At 37.0% G+C, this 21,661-nt stretch overlaps 1 protein-coding gene across 27 annotated transcripts in view; it reads right to left on the bottom strand.

Moving 5' to 3' along the window:
- Abi3bp (ABI family member 3 binding protein) overlaps positions 1 to 21,661 on the bottom strand; it is a 238,142-nt gene that overhangs the window by 102,586 nt on the left and 113,895 nt on the right. For 19 of the 27 annotated variants that reach the window (XM_063224847.1, XM_063224842.1, XM_063224853.1 and 16 more), the window contains exons 10-17: positions 12,554 to 12,631; positions 10,631 to 10,705; positions 9,251 to 9,325; positions 8,410 to 8,481; positions 7,793 to 7,867; positions 1,904 to 1,969; positions 721 to 795; positions 76 to 150 (exon numbers count right to left, since the gene is read on the bottom strand). In XM_063224847.1, the coding sequence (XP_063080917.1) occupies positions 76 to 150; positions 721 to 795; positions 1,904 to 1,969; positions 7,793 to 7,867; positions 8,410 to 8,481; positions 9,251 to 9,325; positions 10,631 to 10,705; positions 12,554 to 12,631 (591 nt within the window). The remainder of the gene's footprint in view (positions 1 to 75; positions 151 to 720; positions 796 to 1,903; positions 1,970 to 7,792; positions 7,868 to 8,409; positions 8,482 to 9,250; positions 9,326 to 10,630; positions 10,706 to 12,553; positions 12,632 to 21,661) is intronic. The other 8 variants (XM_063224854.1, XM_063224865.1, XM_063224864.1 and 5 more) reach the window with 4 other exon arrangements.

The following is a 21,661-nucleotide window of genomic DNA, read 5'->3' on the forward strand; positions in this document are numbered from 1 at the left end:
AAGACAACATGACTCACTGTTTTTGTCACTTTACCTGTTCTTTGAAAGCAAAACTATGCAAATGTCATTAGTTACCATGTGTTGTGGATTTCATTGCAGGACTGGTAAAAGTTTCCACTTTTTGAGGAATAAATGGTGCTTCGCTTGGAGCTGAAAACACAAACACCCCAGCCCACCAGGTAACAGCAGTTAAAATGAGTTGCTTCAGGAATTTTAACATGCTTTTAAATGGTATAATGCAAATGCCACAAATACATGATTAAAGTTGCAAAAAGTATTTGCCTTGAAAGCTGGGGGATAAAGTTAAAATTTTAAATGGAGAAAAAGCTATAATGATCACTGTTCAGTAGCTGATGCCAGACAGACTCAACACATGACCATGAGGTAATGCAGGCCACAAATACATGAAATGACAGAGTGTGAATGATGAAGATGTTCATGCAGTTTTCAAAGCTTTTCACAAGTTTAAGGATGAGGAAAATGCCATCTATTATAGTTCAATGAAAGAGACATAAACACATGTATGCGTATTCATGCACAAAACGGAATATAAAAGATGCCTGCATAGAGATGCATACACATATGTACTCAGGAACAGAAAGTATATAAAGGATTAGATGTGATGGAATGAAATGGTCTTTCAGAAAAAAGTCAGTCACATGGATTATAGATTTTTGTTTGATGGAAAACAAAGCACAATTTTTCTGTTAGAAACATTACCCAGTGTTGCCCTTGGCTGTTCAAGAGTTCTAGAAGTTTTAGGTGGGATAGAATCCAGAATAGGATCACTTGTTGCTGTTGGAATAAATGTCAACATTTATAAAGGAGGGCCCAGGAATAAAATACGAATTCAAGAGTAATTATGTCTTGTGTGAGGAAAAACACCAAGAGCACTTGAGGAATTACTAACCAACGTTCTTAAATCAGTGATTCATTAGGAGTTGAAGATGAGCTCACTTTTAAAAACATGCATGCCTTAAATACAGAAAACATGCTAGTGTTTCATACATCCAACTTTTTAAAGTCTGATTTTCCTAGTTTCCTCCTTTTCTGCAGTTACCTTAACTCATTATAAATATTTGATTTAATTTTTCTCATCATCTACCTAAAATTATCCATTTTTGCTTTTCATGATACAAATTGCATTGAAATAAGGTTATGCATATAAAAATGAAACTCATATTTGCATTTCACAGAAACCAGTCTTACATTGAAACTCCTAGTTTATAAGTACCTTGTTTGTAAAGGCTTAAGAAACACTTGCTAACAGAATCTGCCATATTAAGTCAAACTCACTGTAAATGGATCTATAAATGAAAGCCAATGATAGGCAAATGAATGAAGCAGGATTCATTCTAGAGCAGGGGTCAATCAGACTGTGCCTGTAACTCTAGAGCAGGATTTCTCATCTTAGCATGAATGACAATTAGGGCTGAATAATTCTGCTTTAGGGGAAGCTGCCCTCTTCACTGCAGGGGTTTGGCAACATCCATGTCACCTCCCTCAAATTCTGACAATCGGATGTGCCTCTAGACATTGTCAAATGTCCCTGATGGCGGAAAGAGGTTCAAAATAATCCGACTTATGACTCATTGCTCTACAGAAAACTAAGACTAAAATTTTAAGAATTATTCCAATAGTACATTATATTACTTTCCCTTGTGGCAACACAACCTATCTGCATCTCCATTATGTGACAGAGCTTATTTATTGATGAATGTAATGAAATCGTTATTCAATGCGAGATGTGAATAGAATTTATCTCCCTGACACACATGAGTACTACTCCCCTGTGAAGCTCTAGAGGGCACACCTTTTTATTCTCTGGAAACTGAGAGGAGTAAACACCAAGGTATCTGAGGAAACCTGGAATTTAAACACTTAATTGAAAGGCTGGGTATACCTGTGTGAGGATCTGATACATCAGGCTCAGCTGAAGTTGAAGGGCTTGAGAAAACATCATAAGCTGCTTTAAAAAATAAAAGATGAGAGGTTAATTTTGCACGATTTCATGGCATAATTTGATGATGGCTGAAGGACAGTTTCACTAGGGTGTCAGTTTGGGCTTTTGGCTGCTAGTCTTGTCACTACTGTTTTAGCAAACACCACTGTGCCATTAGCTTTTGATTTTCCTTGATCTGAGTTGCAGAATTTTCCTTGATCTGAGTTGCACCAGTTCTTGGTAGTGGCATTCAGAGTGACATGAACACAGTGCTATCTATTTATAGTGAAGTGACGCTAACTTTAATTTAAAGAACTTCAACAAGTATAAACATAAATAGTCAGGTGGCAGCTTGGGAAGAGATTTCTAAAGAAGGAAACAGCAGTTACTAAAGTTATCCTCTTAGTATTTTGCACGTAGATGGCATGTTGTCATACTCAAACTTATTAATGTCTCTGAGAAATAGGGAAGGTAGGCATTGCCTTTACTTTATAGATAATGGGCTGTTATGTCTATTTTCTAGATAATAAAGTTAAGATTACAGCACTGGAGAAATTTACCAGAGTACACACTGGAATGTCAAGTTCAGTACATTTGTCACCCAATCAGCAGTACTAGGAACAGCAACGTGAAGCAGGACTCTCTTTTGGCACCATTTTTTCCTGTCATTTTATTTAAAGGGCTCTTTCTATTCCTCTTTGGAGCTATGAGTCCATCTGCAATCTAAGTACATTTAAAGATAAAGTATGTATTCTATGTGAAATTCACAAAGTAGAATAAATATAAACATAAAGATTGAATTATTTTAATGTAGGAATATTCACATAAGCGCTTAACCTGGAAGAAAAAACAGTATTATATATTTTTTTAATGTACAACAAACTGTCACGATGGTAAAAAGAGGTAGAGAACAAAGGAACTGTTAGGAGGTAGATGTTGTTTTCTTTGCCCATTCAGATTGGCTGTGCAGAAATAAAAGGGAGGGAGTTCACAGAAAAAAATTACTCTTGGGATGGCGCATAACGCAATGACAATTTAAGAACTCAAAATCACTGTTAGCTGAAACTTTAAGAAAGGTAATACTAGATGGTTTGACACATCTGAACACTGAGAACAGCTTTGTGCACCGTGTATTGATGAGGCAGAAATACATTTCAGTTTGTGACGGTCACTCTTACTTTACAATCTTTAAAAACAGGACAGTTGTGCTAAAATGGGCACATATTGTGAGAATGCATCTATTATATTGAAATATAAAGTTTTAAAGTATGTTAAGCTACACAAGGTACAATTTTAAAAGGTAGTGTAGGAATGATGAATCTTTTAAAGGAAAAATTGTTGTCAGTTTCTGATACTAGGTTTGTTTTATGACAGGTTTACACTATGAATCCAGCACTGTCAACTCTGTTTTCCACTAAAGAAATAAGTAAACTTTATCGACTTTTATTTAAGACTCTCATCCTAGCTAAGAAATTGTGAATAATTTGACTTCTTTATTTATTCTATTGCTTTTTAAAAATGCCATGGCTGTCTTTGTTATCCTAATTTCCAAATCACAGTTCAATCTACTGACATTGAACCAATTTTCCTATTGTCTATATTTTTCTTCAAAGAGATAATATTCATTTACCCTCATTTTATTTATTTTCTACCACTACAATTCCCTTTCACTCTGGAGGGTCCAAGCCAGGCTGCTAACTTCTCTACATTATTTTGTGGGGAAAGAAGCCCTCTTCCAGTAGTTTCCAATTGTCAGGAACTCTTCTTATAAACATTTTCTCAAATACAGTTGACACATATCTGTCATCAAACTTAGTCCTGATACTTCTATTGCCATAGTTCCTGAGAACTGAATGATAAAGAAAAAAAAGACTGCTAAAGTCACACAAATACCACTCACTCCGTTTGATACTGTTTGGACAGTTTTGAGAAGCACACTGCCTCACCTTATTCATAGTTAAACAACTTCAAAGTTATAGTTCTCAAAGGACCGGTGGTGTTGAAATGGAATTCTCTAAAATGTTCTCAAAAAATCAACAGCTTTTGATTTCTTTTCAAAACACAGTATATGCACATCTATCAAAAATAAAGTTCCTGAAATGGCTGGGCCTGACTTCTGAAACACTGCTGCCAGTCATATACCTGGTAAGTATCCAAGAGTTACAAGTGAATTTACAGAACATGGGACCGTATACATCAGGCAAAATGTGTAGTTTAAATCAAAGGTTACAAAAATCACTATCAATTTATTGGAAAAACAAAAATGATTTAAAATCACAACATAATTTTACTGTCAGATTTTTCAGAAAAAAATACTGAAACTGTACTTGCTCTCTAACTTCCTAAAGTCTAAAACCGTATTTGTTGATTATGTTTTGTTTAGTTGTCTGCTTTTACTTTAGAAATTAATTAAAAGTTCAAATCCCACAGCGAAAATGCCCTGATATTACCTTGGAAGTATGTGATGGCATACAAAGCATTTCAAATAATTGAAAATTTATAATTTTATTCAAATTCCCTAAGTACTAATAACTATGTAAAAGATTTTCTTTAAAAGGCTAAAGGGGGTTTAACTCAGTGGCACAAGTGCCTGCCTGGCAATCTCGAGTTCATGAATTTAATCCCTGGTACCATAAAAAAAAAAGAATAAATCACTGGCTTGGGGATAACACAAATAGTTGCTACACAATTAGTTGCTATATTTGTATATTACCATGGAAATAGGATTCAAAAAATATGAAGAAGTAATGTAAAAGCTTAATAAATAACTAAAAGAGAAAAACACACCACCAAACATATAATTCTCCGCACTATTTAAAGATATGAATAATGTTTTCTTCAGTTAATGGGAAAACAAAAAAATCTTTCTATTTGGCCTGAAATTTGAGAGAGCAATGCTTGCAAGAAAATGTTTGTGAAATAAAATCAAAGACTGATGCTATAAATCTCTTAAAAGGATGCGCAGAATATATAAACCATCTGCTATGCCTGAAAGCTATTTTCCTGCTCTCAAAGCTTCAACACCAGTACTTACCCTACGCTTTTTCCTCTCTAAGGATTAATCTAGTTGGGTGGGCCAGATCTGTGCTAATCAACGCCTCACAGGGTAGGCAGTGAGGTCTAAATACAGTTCCCCCTTTACAATTGTTCTAAGTAAATCACGTGTGGCCAAAACTTTCTAATATGCTACTTCCTTGCTGGTTGCTTCAGCTTTTAAATCTTTAATTCATACATCTTAGTGCTTGTGTCAAGTTACTAAAAGTTTTACAAAGTACTGAAAGAATTTAGTGCTGAAAATAATTAGAGCTGACATCCTAAAGAAGCTCCCACCAGTTTGATGCTTCATCAAGGGAAAGCTCTGAAAGATAACAATTTATGCTGCAAGGGAAAATAATTTTACTCAAGAAGAGGTAGTTTTAGTAATAAACCTTGGTAAACTGGAATAAAAATTCAGTTTATCTGGATACTTTAGAGGGAAAATAGGCGAAAGAGTTTCCTAAGGATGAAACTGAGTCATTTTGGGTTTGTGAATATTTTCTTCATTTGAAATGGAAAATAAATAAAAGTCTTTTGAAGAAATGATCAAATACATTAAGGAATCTTAACACTGATGGCATTATCAAGGCAGAAACAAGCACCTCACTTCCATTCCATCAAGCTGCCGAAGTCATAAAAGTCCTTAGAAATCACAGACACACCTGTGGGATGATAAATGCCTTATGTGTATGCTGCGTCTTCCACTCTGGCGCCCATGAAAAACACAAGTGGACAGTGGCATAATTCTATGCACTGAGCCTGTGCAGGTCTTCACCCTACTCTACTGAGTGATTCAGGTTGCTGCTCTAACTAAACAGAGAGGTTCTGTGATACTATTCAATATGTCTGTCATTAGTTACTGAAATATCAGGCTATTTCCAAGGGTTACAGGACCTCTGCAATGTGCAATGTCTTTTCTAGTCTTCTTAAAAGTTTTTACACAATCTAAATGAAGATCTACAGATCCTTTGCAGATCCTTTAAAGATCCTCCTTTTATTAAATAATTTAATAAACTAATTATTGCTTTTATTGTTGTAATTATTGTGTGCAGCAATTTAGAACATTTTAGATGAGTAGTATGGTGGGAAGAAGAAGCAGACAATGAAAAAGTCAGTGCTACTAAGGAAATATTGGGATATCCTTTGTGTGCTATGCATCATGTGAAATGATTTATACATAGTTTCTAATAGACAATCTGATGAAAATTTTGTATAGTATTTCCTTTTATAGATGGATAAAATGAAGTTCTGATAATTATTAACTCAGCTTTGTCTCAATCTGCAATTACAGATCAAGAGTCAAATTCATGATGAGAATAAATTTTGAAGACCAGTTGGCTTTTTAAAGATCATTTGATGGTTCTTGTTTACCTGCAAGGCATGCCACCCTAAGAACAACATTTAATTCTATTTTGAAATCTGTTCACCAAACTACAAAGCAAGATATATAACAGTTTTACTTTTAACTTGGAGTATATTGTTGTAGAGAAGATTAGGAAAGAAATGAATGAGTAACTAACCTTTGTTCTGACACCCATTCAGATATGAGTTCCCTATGTATCTCATTAAAAGAAAATAACTGTCATAAAATAACTTTGGAAGGATCAGTATGATGCCGTATTCATATTGCTTTGAATCTCTCAGAAGAAAATCTCCATACAAATACAAATTATATTATTTCATTTGGGAAATGATCCAACATATGGACAATTCATCTAGGGATGGAAGGTATTAAGAGCTTTCCTAGAACTCCTATAGCACAGAGATTGTAGTGAGCTGGCAACTTTCCAATAGAACCACTTTTATTGAATTATCAGAAAGATGGGCCTTTTCCTGAATAATTTTTACAACCACAATTTCTAAAACCTGGCTAATAACCTTTTAAATAAAAATTTATAGATAATTTTACATTCTGGTATGTAGGAATATAGCATATTTTTATGATTTGTCTTATATACTTTATGGAAAATTAGATTTGGCAAGGAAAACAAAAGCAATCAATCCTACTTAAACATACTTTATAGAAGGTCTATACAAAATGCAATTTTAAGTAATGGCATTGTAAAACACAGTATTAATGAGAGAATAGAGCAAGCACGCTGAAAGCAAGGAAGAATATACTCAATGATTACACATCTCAGATTTCCTGGGATATTCTCAACTTTAAATATCCTGTTCCTCTATTGCCAAAAACTATTGAAATGATGCGGGAATTTGATAATCAGCATGCAAGTTAGAATTTTGAAATAGTCTTTTGTATAAATAGTACAGAAATCTTTTTGAAAACACTCACTCTGATTTTTTTTTTTTTTGATACAGAATGTGCCATGGCAAACAAATTCTGAAAATGTCAAAGAAAAATAAATTTTATAATGGTGAACCATGTTTAATAGTTGATCCAGATAAGAACAGCCTCTGGGATCCGGAATTACCTGGCAATCACAGGTTGGCTGCAGCATTTTACCACTGAATCTCAAACATCAAGCATATACTGTTAAATCAGAACTGGAATGGTATTTCTTATTTTGTTACTGCTCTCATATCACTAAAAAGATCTCTAGAAAACTAACGAGCCAATTCACAGTTTATTTTAGCCAGAATTCAAAGAATATATCCAGAAGATAAAACATATATTTTTAAAACAACAGCAAAACCATTTCACTTGTGTATTGGAAAAAACAAGACTCAGCTTAATATTAAGAACATAGTATAGGTTTTTTATTTGCCAGTTAAGGAAGCTATAAAAATAAAAGCAAGAAAAGTTAATATTGCTCTTACAATCTCTTTTTTAAAAACAAAAAAGAATATAATTACCAGTTTGAGGCTTCACAACTTTGGAATCTCCCGATGTTTTAGATGTAGGTGCCATCCATGACTTTTCACTTGTTACTATGTTGGAAAAAAGTAGAATTTGATGAATATTTAAGAGGAGGAAAAGACAGAAGCAGCTTCCTGGTATGATATAAGTAGCTACCAAAAGACTGAGATGTAAAGCTTATATGGATTCTATCAAAAGTAGTCCAAGATTGAGCAGATAATCGATATGCACTAGCGGAGAACATCTGCCTAGTGACAAGGGTGAAAACAGTTTGTATCCTGCTCTCAACATTTTAAGGACAGAAAACAAATCAACTGGATTATGTGGAATTTATAGACTGACGATATTTATCAAATTTATAAAATATCCAAACAAATAAGTCTTTTCCTTCTTTTTAAAACTAAATCAACCATCTATTTACCTTAGTTAATTTAAATCTCACTACATTGAAGTTTTCAGAGTTAGGACCCTAGTAAATGTTCCCACAGAATTGAGCAATTACTACTCACATGCTGGGAATAAAGGTCAGGCCCCCACCCAGGGTAGGCAAAGGTCTATTGCTGAATTACATCCACCACCTATAATAACACCAAATATAAGGTATTTTGATTACCATAGCTAACCCCAGGTTTCTCAAAAGGGAAGGCTGTTTTTGCTTCAGGAAATTCAGGAAGCCTTTTTGGAGCTGTAATTAAATACACAAAGTTATGACCCGAAATGCAAGTAATAGAAAAAAAATGACTTAAAAAGTATTGAGCTTCCAAACATAGTATTTCACATTAAACAATATGAATGAATAATGAATCTTAGTAGTATTCCTTCTGTGTTTCAGTGCAGGATAATAAATTTTTTTTTCAATTTTAAAATCAAGCCATTAAGTTTGAGGAATTTGCACTTTTTTCTATCTTTATCAAGTTAGTTTCTCAATTTCTTCAGTTTTGTTTGTGTGTCTTCTCAAGTACATTTTATTTAAATTCAAACTAAACATCAAATTTATCTGAAGTAGCAAATGCTTCACCTAAATGCTTTTTAAAATAGAATCTGTTAACTACATGGATCTATATATAAACATCTCCATTCTTTTGATATTGTACCTATAAATAAATCTAAAAATGCTAATGAGGAATTTCCAGAAATATCTTTTAAGAAAGACAATTGAGCAAAAATATTTTGGAAAAATATTGTTCAGTAATATGCGGATTGTGAATGAAAAGAATAAAAAAATATTACCACCAAAAACAAAATTCACAAATATATTTTTCATAGGGAAAGCCTCTTTAGAATTCTAATAAAGATTGTTTGAAGGCTTGGATGTTGGGAAGTTTATTTTATATAAAACACCTCCCCATTTTCTAGTAAAAAGATGAATTTGAATGAATTACCTCAATACCTTGAAAAAAGCATGCATAAAATTCCAAAGCAATAATAAAGCTGCAGTGTTTAATAACTTTTACCGAGAGTGCTCTGTGGCAATTCGAACTTAGGTAACAGAATAGTTTGCAATGATTCTGGGGTCCTTTGACTGATAACTGCAATAAAAAAGAAGGCAGTTAGAAACACCTTGCCTGGGGATTTGATTTCTTGGCATAACCATGACCATACATAGCATGCTTCAAAACAGGGATTCAAGTGCAAGGAGCAGTTGATGCTTTTCGTGGAAATAACTGGTTTTCCCTGGAAAAATTACACTTGTTAAAATTTAAAAGATGAAGATCAACATCATAAGTGCAGGTGCTGCTCCTTTTCTTCAAGAGAAAAGGCCAAACAACAAAAGAAGTTACAGTCTCTTGGGTGAAACAGCACATAACACAAGTGATGTGAAATTCTTACTGAAAATTGTGATGGGGAGATTTTTTGCACACTTAGTATGCATAAGACTTCCAAAAGCCAATTTAAGTAGAAAGCTCTGACAGTTAAGAATTAAATGTTTCTCCCACCCCTCCAAGATTTGGAGGTTGAAAGGTTGATGTTTTGTCTGTTCAACCCAAGAGACTTATTAAAAAGGGCATGCTGTTATTATCTAGCATTCATGTCTGCCTGGAATACTAGTCCCCAAGACCCAGGGACTTCAGTGCAAATGCTTCAAGAAATAGTGAAAGGGTTTTGGCCCAGATAGGACACTGTAGCCAGGAAAGCCACAACCGGAAGCAGGAAGCCCCATCTCCCCTGCCCCTAGGAAGTTACCTGTGATGCCATCTTCCCGCCCCTGGAAATTTACATATGGCGCCAAACCTAGGACCAATGGGCTACCTGTGTATCCCTAATGCCCGCCTTAGGTTCCACCCCAAACTGAGGCTATTTACAGGTCCCCACCCCACGTGTCCGCCAGAGAGATCGCGGGACACCAGCGGTGGGGGTGCCGGTCATTTCTCTCCGTGTTCTCAGAATAAAGGCCACTTTTTATTTTATACTTCTCATCTTTTGGAAATAATCCTAGCAATAGAAAGGTTGTTAGTGCCAGAAACGGGGAAGAAAAGAGAGATAAGGAGAAAGGGGAGAAAGTAGTATAAAGGGAGAGGAAGAAGAAATACAGTAAAGAAGAGAGAGAGAGAGAGAGAGAGAGAGAGAGAGAGAGAGAGAGAGAGAAAGAAAGAAAGAAATGAAAGAGAGAGAGAGAGAAAGAAAGAAAGAAAGAAAGAAAGAAAGAAAGAAAGAAAGAAAGAAAGAAAGAAATGAAAGTAAGAAAGGGGGAGGGAGGGAGGGTGGGAGGAAGGAAGGAAGGAAGGAAGGAAGGAAGGAAGGGAGAGAGGAGGAAATGGGAGGCTAAAGTCCTGAGGTTACTCTATTACTGTTTTGTTTTGATTTTTTTAAAAAATGAAAGCTCTTAGAATTACCCAGTGTTGTTTCAGAAATGTCTAATGTACTAGACACAGTAGGTTTAGTGGTTCTTGGAACTGTTTCAGGAGTCACTGAAAGATAAAAATAGATAACAAGATAAGATGACAAAGCATGATCATAAGACATGTTTTGTTGGTCTTCAGAATTAGTAACTGATATGTGGTATGACCTTTCTTCTCAAGTTCCTAATGTGAAGGCCTCCCCATCTTGCCCCAGATCCCTGAGTTGATTTTTCCTTCTCAATATATCATTTCTGGGTTTAGTCCACTTTCCATATGGTCCACAGAAACCACACCAAACTGACACTCATTAAAATACTTACTAGATCAAATTCTTAAATTTATCTTTTCTCTTTATCTCTAGTGTTTAACATAATGTCTATGACAAATGCACATTTGACAATAGGTTATTAAACAAATGAGTGAATGGGAAAATAAAAGAATAAACCAGAGTTAAAAGGTTTAATGAGAGCTATAACATTATCAGATTTATTTATGAAACTTTATCTGCATTGTCTGGAACTGGGTTAAAATTATGATCAGTTTTAAATAGTAGCAAATTTGTTCCAATTGCTAGGTGAAAAGCAATTAACACTTCAGGTAAATGATTTTGGAGATATATGAACTACAGTTACTGAAATCTGGAATAAATTGTATACTGGAAAGTCCTAGAATTTTGCAGGATAAATTATATGAAATAAACACAACACTGAATAAGTTATAGTGATTGCCTAAGAATTTCTGAAGTGGAAAACTCTAAGGAGGGTTTGGCAAAGAATTAAAAAATCTGTTGACTTTCATCAGAGATTATGCCAAGAGAAGAAAATGTAACTTGGAGAAGCAGGTAGAATCTTTGAAGCAGAAGAGGACTTGGAGTCAACTCCTGGGTCATGCCTATGCTTTTCTTGGTATTGACAAATTACATTAAAATCATAAAATTACCTAGGAATTTTATCCATTGGGTTGTTTTGGTAGTTTGAGTAGCTTCTGCCTCTTGCTATGAAGGCGAGGATGAAGGTCTGTTTCTTTTCCTTAGGCAGTACCACACTCTTCTGCTCAGTCCGAAATATTGTACTTCAATCTGCTTCTTCAAGTTATTTTATTACCCCATCAATCTTACATTCTCTGGACCAGTTACAAGTCCAAATATTTAGCACCAAGAAAATATCAGTAATATCCCAGGTTTTAGCAATCTTATAGATTGAAAAACTTCAGAGTAGATTACAGTCACTTTGCTAAATGTGAATTGTGAGAAATTCTTGCCAAATGTGGAGGGCTGGATAACGTGGTATGGTTCTGGCAAGACCCATGCTTTAGAGATTAATGTCTCCCCAGTGGACTAGATTGGATAGTTTCACTGAGAGAAGAAACCGTGGAAACCCTGATAAACTAAGGGAAAATACTTGCTGCATTTATTCTTTAAACTATTTTTACTGAAGCATTATATATTCTATATACTAGGCCTACTAATCTCTCAAAGACCTTTGTTTCTAAATTATTCTAGGGTATTTCCATAGCTGTGAAACTATTGATTTGTGAAGAATATAAGACATTTTACCAAACTGACCAGATGTGAAGAAGCAATGAAAAATAATATCATCTTCTAATAAAAGGACTACACTATACCAAAACCTTATTATTACATTTTAGGGGAAAACTAATGCAGCGTTGATGTAACAACTTTCATTTAGAATAAAAACTAGAGCTTAAATATTGCATATCAGTTTTGTGATCTAATAGTTCAATTTTTATCTGTCCTTTTCTCAAACATTAAAAAGCTAGAATCTTCTATTGCTTTGTGCTTATCATCAAAATGAATTTTCTACTAGCTCTTCAGTGAAAAATAAAGTTTGTAGATCATTCACTGTTTGGAAAAATATGCTGCTTCTTTTCTCAATGTCCACATAAGGATCTAATTACCTGTTATGCGCTGAGATGTGGTTTTTTCAACCTCTGGTGTTTTAGATTCAGCAGGTAAGGCCAAGGTTTCATTTTTAGCTAAAAAGTAAGGAAACACAATTTACCTCCTTTCTTCATAGTAGTGTCCAAATATATCTTATTCAGTGCATAATCAAGTAACAGACAAATTTTTAAATTTAATCTTCATATGTACACATAGGTCCCTTTTTCCCCAATCAAGTAAGTTTATTTTCCATTTTACTCTCTTTTGAACAGTTCAAAAGAGGCTTCAAAATTTCTTCTTGTTCATCCTAGCTAATTCTTTAAAATCTAAATTGGTATTGGAATGAAGGAAAATATTACAACAGAATACTTGGATAAATCTTATTCTGTGTCATAAATAGAGTTTCTGAAAGGCAGTTTGTACTGCAATTGTTCTTTGGAATTTTATAGTCAAGTACTGCTATTTTTTTTAAAATAATGAATAGAAAATTTTCATTATAATACATGGCCAAAATGTAACAAATTATAACTCTTAAATATTTGAAAAATGCAAATCCTACACAAAGACAAATAAGAAAATAACACTCAGAAAAATTAATGGAAAAAAATTAATGATAAATTGTATTTAAATGATATGTAAACATAGATTTTCTGTTTTGGTCTTTTAGAATTTTAGTGCAAAGAATGGATTATTTCCTATAAAGAGCATCTCGGTAGACCCTACCTCCTGATCTACTCTGCCTGTGATTCTCTCTCTTTTTTTTAATTTAGTTTATCAAGGCCATCTATATTAGAGATTATGGCCAATCTTCTCTGCCTCAATTTCTTTTTACTTTTTCTTTGAAAGTATGTATTAAATCCACTCATTTACTGTTTTGTTTAGTCTTTCTTTAAATAAAAAAAGAATGAATCATTTTTCCATTTTTGTTTCCATTTCCATTTTGTTTCCCCTTTATTATCCCCAAAAATTCCCTATTTGGGAAAATTTCTTCTAAATTTAAAACTTCTTTTTCAAAGAAATTAAATATCTAAACTAGAACTTCCCAATGGTTAAGACTTGCCCAATTTTAAAAAGTTGGGATTCACTCTCTTCCATTATTTATCACATTGAGTCAGTGATCTGCTTCTAACATTTCAAAAGTCTAATCACATGAAATACTTCATGCATCTTTGAGGAACCCTGATTATTCCACTTACAGCTAATTAATAATCAGATGGAATTTTTTCTTATGAGTCCTGAGCCATACAGAATTTATATTTCTCAACTTTTATACTATTGATGTTTGGGTAAGGGAATGTCTTGTTTACTGTAAGATGGTTAACAGCTTTTCTGACCTTTGCCCATTTAATTTGAATAGCTGTCACAGTTGTGACAAGAAATGTCTTGAGACATTTTCATATATTTCCTGGGTGTCAAAATCGTGCCGTTAAGAACTATTAATCTAACCCACTTTCCCACCGGTCTCTGGACACACAAAATTTGTACCCTTCTTCTGTAGTCTATAACACTTTTTAAAATCTTTTCAGTTAACAGAATACAAAACATTTACTTCTAACAGACTTAAAGACAGTTAGAAAATCATATTTCTAGCTTTTGGTATATACAATGGAAGGGATTCCTGCAGAGGGCTTACTGTTTTCAGGCACGATTTAAAATGCCTAAGTCAGTGTCAAAATACTGATGAACTTGCTACTTATTATACTGCAGAAGTTTCACAGGAATCTTGCACAACGGAAGTAGTTAATGCTGTACACCAGCAAAAAGAGCTTCGTTATATTTGTGCTATGCCTAAATTATATGATCAAAGTACCTGTAACACCGGTACTGTTCTGTATGCATCTTTTTTCTGGGTGACCTAATTAATATGTTAATCAATGCTCCCCTCTGTAAAGAATTGTAAATCCCTGGGAACCTGACCTACTTGATATGTTAACCACTGTTGCTCTCTATAAATAACAGATGTTATCTAAAATTGAGTGCTAAAATAAATTGACAAAGGATTGTTAATTCCTGCTAGATTTCTCTGTCCTCTGCAAAGGGAAACAAAGGTCTTCCTCATTCCTTAGCAGATTTCCTGATCCACGCCCATAACCCTTTACTTTGTAAACTGTGCTTTCTACAAAAGTCTGAAAAGTTTTGAGGGAGATGCACAGCTTTTGCAAACTCCAACTGCACTGTGTTCCTGGGCCCAGGAAAAATAAATCAGTGCTGCTTAAAAAAAAAACAAAAACATGTCTTGCCCCATTTTTGGACTTGAGGTTGGGGCTCTAGGGGGCTCATTTGTGGATCACAAGAGTTAATAGCACTGTTTAAATTTAGTTAGCAGGGCATAAAGAGAAAGTACTCTTTCTATAACTAAAAAGAAGCCAGTATAATTCATAAAATCTATTCTTAAAAGTTTTAAATTATATTTTTTCTGTGGTCTTTGGTAGGCCCAGATTTTGATTAGAACCATTCTAGCTATTAGCATGTGAAATAACATCAGTTTACAAAGTTTTCACGAACTGTAGTCCTGGTATTTAAAAAAAATCCTACTTATTTATTGGGTAACAGTATCACATGATAGAGGAAGTAGTTGTGTGGTAACTGGCAGCAAAGTTTAGCCTCTCTGAGATCTGAAATCCAGACCCTGGAAAATCACAGCAGGGTGAAAAGAGAAGCAGAAGTAGATTACTGGGAATCAGCAAGAAACTGACAAGAAAAATATAGAAGCTACCAGAGAACTTGGAGAAACTGTCCATGTCACAGAGAAAACAATAAACAATCTGGACTCTCTCACTAGCATAAGGTGAGGAGAACTTGGCTCCTTAGAAGCAGTGTAAGTGCCCATGGCTGGGAGATCCTGGAGAAAAGGAAGCAGACTGCTGATAATGCAGACCTCAATAGGAGGCCAGAGTGGCTGTGAACTGCAGAAGCAGTGCAGGGTCCACGGGTCCAAGGGGACTTCTTCACAGCAGGCAGTCAGAGAAGGATCCCAGTATGGGTGTTCACCATATCACTAGAGAGTGCATAATCAGGCATCATTTCAGGAAAGGGTTTATTTAAATTTGAGATGCAGAACAATTTTGAGACTATTCTGTAGTTCAGTCTTGGAGAATAAGAGCTGGGCCTATTGCACTATCCTTCCCTCCAAAATTAATAGAGGTGGTTGGATCTGTTCTTTTGATCTTAGCTGGCTACTTGGGGTTTCATTTCACTTGTCTCTTAGAGATTCCCTTTCTCCTTCTTTTCCTGGGCTCATTTCATTTATTGTTCTAGTCCTGGTATTTTCTGAAAGGGTTTTGGCCCAGGCTGGACACTGTAGCCAGTAAAGCCAAAGAGCTCCTATCTCCCCCACCCTTAGGAATCTACCTCTGGCACCAAACAAAGACCAATGGGCTACCTGTGCATCCCTAATGTCCCCTTAGGTTCCCTCCCAAGCTGAGGCCACTTATGTGCCTCACTCTGCATGTTCCACAGAGAGATTGCTGACCCCGGAGTGGAGATGCCGTGCCCGGGGGGTTGGGGGGAGTCTCTCCCCGCATTCTCAAAATAAAGGTCATTTATATTTCATACTTCTTATCTTTTCAGCCACCGCAGGTCCCCCACAGTTCTATCATATGGTTCTCAGACCAGGAACAGCAGGTGAGAGACTCCTGGGGCTGGTTCCCAGTTTGAGTCCCCTGCCGTTCAGGACCATGATCAGGACTGGACTGCATCCTGCATTAATGCCTCATTTCTACACTCAGAAGCTGTAAGCTTGTCACTGCTGGTTTGCAAACAACACCGACCAATTTACCACAGGTGAGCAACTCCCCGGAGATTGCCACTGGGCCAGGCCCCAGGCGGATTTTCTCCCCCTTTGCATGGGTTTGTGACACTTTCACGTCATTTGGACATCCCAGGGCAGCGTCCTTCTGGGAAAACCTGAGTCCACGAATCTCTCTGGTCCTTTGGGTTCGGATAGCCCAAGGCAGAGTTTTCTGGACCACCCACACTGAGAGGCCCTCAAGTTCTTCAGAGCTTTTTAAGTTCTCATGGCAGAGCTTTTACTCAACCCACATAAAGTCCACTCATAATATTGGTGACGGCCAATTATTAGGAGTTTAGAGCCATATTAACTGTTCGGTCCGCAGTAAACAAGTGACGACTTTAAGCTTGACAGACCACGGCCTGTTGCCTCATCTGGTTCTAACCCTGTGGGCTAGACCCCACACCAGATTTTATCTCAGGGACCACTTCCTGTCCTCTCCCCCCAGAAACCATACCTATCTATGGCTTATCACACTGCCAACAAGCTTACAAAACTCTCTATCTTTAAGCCTTTGTTTTGGGAATGTGTCCTTTTCAGCCAGGGTCCCCGTCCCTTTGTCTCCTCCAGGATCCCTCCCCCTCCCCACACTTAAAGAAATAACAGCATCTTCCCTTGCAGCCTTTCAGAGCTTTCTCAGTGTCTCCTTTCCTCCTTGCTATCTCCCCCCCCACCCCCTCACCCCCCCCCCGCCGTGCTGCCAGCATCCCTTTGTTTCCTGTGCATGCCAACCCATTTCCCGCTAAGATAAAAAAACGAGACCAAAACAGTGTTAAACAGTTTTTTTGGCTTTCTCACCACCGCCCCCAAATCCACGCATGGTGGCATGGTGTCTCGGCTCTCTTGCGGCCAGGTCCACACGTGTGTTTGGCTTTAACGCCGCACCCTAATCCGTGCACCCCATGCAATTCCAGCTTTGCGCAGTGCCAGGCTGACATGGTCACAGCTTCACGCTGTGGCCCCACTCTGCCTCCCAATGTCGCCGCCCCTGTGTGCTGTCCCAGCCCCTCCCTCCCCCTTGCACCATCGTGGCCACCTTATGCATTTCCAGGTGCAATCTCAGCCCGCCCCTGCTTGCTGCATCTCGGTGCTCACCCCGCCCACTCTGTGTGTTCCATCTACGGGCTGCATGCCAGAGAGATCCAGCCCCCACCCCCAAGTGCGGGTGGGGGCTCTCTACAAGCACGCTCTGTCTGCCTCAGAGTTCCATCCTGCCTTAGACACTGCACATCTCCCAGGCAGGCGCATTTCCCAGTCAGGCTCCTCCCAAACACAAGTGCCACTTTAAACACAAGCACAGATAGGCAGCAGCTCAGTGGTTCCGCTCAGACATGCTTTTTTTACAATTCGGCTCTGCTCAAGAGATGCTATTTTTTCTTTTATTACAATTCTCAAACCATTTAATCAAGGTTATTGGCCACTTGGTAATTTTACCAGCCTTATCAGTCAAAGCCTTCACTAATCTTCTGTTTTAATGACTAAACTTAAGAGATATTTATCAATTCCTTTTGCTGTGAACCACCAGTAATGTTCTATTCTACTGTGTTGTCACCAATCTCCTGTTTAACAACTAAGGTTATAAACTCCTTTTGCTGGGAACCATTAGCTCTCTTCCAAGACAATCATACTACTTCAAATAACACATTTCAAAAAAAGTAAATGTGTTCAGAATTTGACAGTATTAGATCAGTTTTGATAGATTTATTCATAAGGTTGGTAAACCTTTGCTGCAAAATGTTTCCATTACAATGAGATTATACTCCAAAAGAGAAAGGGCAGACTAAAGCCTTTTTGGGCAGATTAAAGCCTTTTTTGTTAATTCCACGTGACACCCTACAAAAAAGTGGTGTGCCATCCAGATAAAGCCTGCTCTCTGATCCAAAATGCCAATATTAAACTTATGCATACTTACTTAATTCTACTGTAGTCCAAGTCCCAAACAAAAAAGGCAAAACTTGACCTTCAAACCTATAGAGATCTTAATATGGTTTTTCATATTTTAACACTTGTGACACTTGGAGTTCTGACACAGGCAAACCTACACAAGTTGGAACTGCTGATGTTGGGCAAGAGAGAGTGCTTCATCCTGGCATTTGAGACCTTACTCCAGGGCTGCTGGACTGCCTTAGCCACCAGAGAGTGGGTAAGCCATCCTAAAATGCCAACGCTGCCAGATTTGTTGCCAACAAAAATTGCTGCCAAAGACTGAGGGGGTTCAGGGCAACACCAGCCCCCTTTGTGGGTGTCTGTCTCAGAGTCCAAGTCACATTAAACTCTCAGGTAAAACCTTCTCTATATCTGTGGACATAGAGGCCATATATACAGAGTTCTTCCTGAGTTTTCAGGCTGCAATAGTAAGTTGCAATCTCAATCTCTATGATGATGGAGTATTGAAGGTCAACCTATGCCATTTACAAACAGGGCTTACTTCCAGGGCCCAGTCCTAAATCTTAAAATGCCTTTTATACAGGCTGACATAGACACACTGAGGCCTCAACAGCTTACACCTGTTATCGCTAGTAAACCTCTCATCAATAATATAAGACCACCCCCTTCCTTTCTTATTCACCAATTTCTCAGGCAACCCTGGTCAAGGCTGATAGATACATTTTGTCTTCTCACTTTGTTTATACTTTTTCAGGATACATGAGAGCCTTTCCCACAACCAGGGAAACTGCTGATATACTTGCTAAAGTTCTGTTACAACAAATCATTCCAAGGACAGTGATCAAAGTTGTTAGACTGCCATTCTGGTTTTGTATCACTCAGGCCCTACTCATTTTCCTACTCATTTCTGCCTTATCAAGGCCTCACAGTCACGACTCACAGGTTGTCATGTTTTTTTATCCACTTTGGTTCCTAATTTCTTATGTTCTATTAATGATCATTTTTACAGCAGGATTCTTAACAGTATTTCCTACAGAATCCAACATCATGCATACCAGAGACAAGTCTTACCTACCTACCCTTTTAACTTTCAGATGGGGGAGTAAGCACCTTTCATAACTTCACTCCTTCTAACCCCACATTAATATTTCAGAATTCTGTCTTACCATGGAAATGTTTCTACCTCAACATGGTCCTGATATAATGACATGTCTAAATCAAAGGCACCTTCCCTTTACCTCACCTGGGTCCTTAAATATGACAGTGCCATGTCTCCTCATAAAATCTTGTCTCGTTGTTTTTCCAGTCTAACATACGTGCATTCACCAGTGGAGTTGTCCTGGCTAAAACACCTGGCACCAGCTTCTGCCTGGACATCAACCATCATCCTGTCAACTCCCCTAGACCCCATTACAGCACCCTCTGCCAGCAGGAAGCAGTTAAAGAGAGAAATCTTTGCCCCTTTTCATAATAATAATCATAAGACAGGATATGAAAGGGTTTTGGCCCAGGCCAGACACTGTAGCCGGTAAAGCCAAAGAGTTCTTATATCCCCCACCCTTAGGAATCTACCTCCGGTGCCAAACAAAGACCAATGGGCTACCTGTGCATCCCTAATGCCCACTTAGGTTCCAACCCAAGCGGAGGCTACTTATATGCCTCAGTCCGCGTGTTCCATGGAGAGATTGCCGGCCCTGGTGTGGAGATGCTGTGCCCTGGGGGGTCAGGGGTGTCTCTCTCCGCATTCTCAAAATGAAGGTCATTTATATTTCATACTTCTTATTTTTTCAGCCACTGCCAGTCCCCCACAGTTCTATCATTTTCAATATACACAAAAGAATGAACTTTTCTTTTTAAATGGAAAACAAAAGGATTCCTCTTTTTCTTCTATGTCAGTGTCCTTATCTCTGTCAGAATATTTTTGCTATTCTCCTTGCTATTTAATAATAACCTATGTTTTCAGCGATCCCTTGACTAGGTCTCTCTCATTTCTCCTTCCTTCCCTTTCCTAACCTTTAGATCTGAGACTTCACAGGCAGTGCTCTGAAATCTTTAGCTTCTTAGATTCAATACATGCCCTTTGTTAGCAAACTGCATTAATCTAAAATTAGGTTTTTAATGAAAAAATATGGCAAACTACCTTCTCAAGAGATATTTGTGTTTATTTTGTATAACTAATTCTTTATAAAGGTATACATTATTTCCAAATACAACATTTTAGATATCAGAGAACTTCTGTAATAAGGAAGAAATTTAATTGAGACACTCGTGGTATTTCATATAAATCCATTAGCATTTATCTAACTATATGAAACTGTTATTTTTTCAGCAGGGAAGTACATTTTAGTCATCTGAATATCATCTAAAACCAAGGAGTTCCCTTCCCTCCACTGTTTTTTGGTACATTTTCAGCACAGTTGTTTCCTTTAACTTTTGGCAAGCTAAGTCTGGGCTCTGGCAAACCCCGTGTATATCCCTTGGAGATGTGTATGTAATTCTAGCTTTCTTGTTTATTCCTCTCAGTATTCACACCATGTGCTCTTACAACAAAAGCTATTACATCTCTTGATGTCCCATGATGGGCTTTTCTGGAATTAGGATATTATTTTTAGGATTTACTCCCTCAAAAAATATGACTTTTCTGAATTGTAATATAATTAACTTCAGGAAAGTTTATTTCTCCCTTGACAGTATTAAAACAATTTATGCCTGAATTCTTTTTGTTAGAAAAAAGGAAAAAGGAAAAAAAAAAGTTTATACATAGCAAAGAAAACAACCAACAAAATGAAAACAGCCTACAAACTAGAAGCAAACTTGTAAGCAATGTAGCTGGTAAAGACTCAACATCCAGAAGAAATAAAGAACTCATACAACTAAGTACCATTTCATAGCCATTAGGATGACTAAAATTGACAATAACTAATTGAATACTTTAAAATAGCTAGTAGACAGAATTTTGAATGCTTTCAACACAAGGAAATGATATATGCCTGAGGTAAAAATACACCAATATGCCAATTACCCTGACCTCATAAAGATACACAGGTATTATTTTTCAAATAAAATTTAGAAATATATTTTGAGGCAGGGGACCCTCCTATATTCAGAGGTGAGAGTGGAAGGCTTGCACAGCAAATTCCACCTAGCTGTGCAACTTGGCATCTTCCTCGTAATCTGGTAGGGCACTATCCAGCATCCACAAACAGATGGGAAACTTTGGTGCTCCATGTGGCATGAACTGAAGGCCTGCACAGTATACTCCATCTGGCTGTTCAGTTTTGGTACACCACTCATAGCCTGGTAGAGTTCTAATCAACAACCTCAAGCAGTTGAGGAGCTTCAGAGTTTCACGTGGGGTGTACTGAAGGTCTACCCAGAGTACTCTTGCCATTTGAGGAGCCTTTGAGTACCACGAGGGACCTGAAAAGGCCTGCCTAATGACCTTTCA

Source organism: Cavia porcellus, unplaced genomic scaffold (assembly GCF_034190915.1).
Source record: "Cavia porcellus strain 051 isolate PalLab524CR breed Dunkin Hartley unplaced genomic scaffold, mCavPor4.1 scaffold_15, whole genome shotgun sequence".
NCBI lineage: Eukaryota > Metazoa > Chordata > Mammalia > Rodentia > Caviidae > Cavia > Cavia porcellus.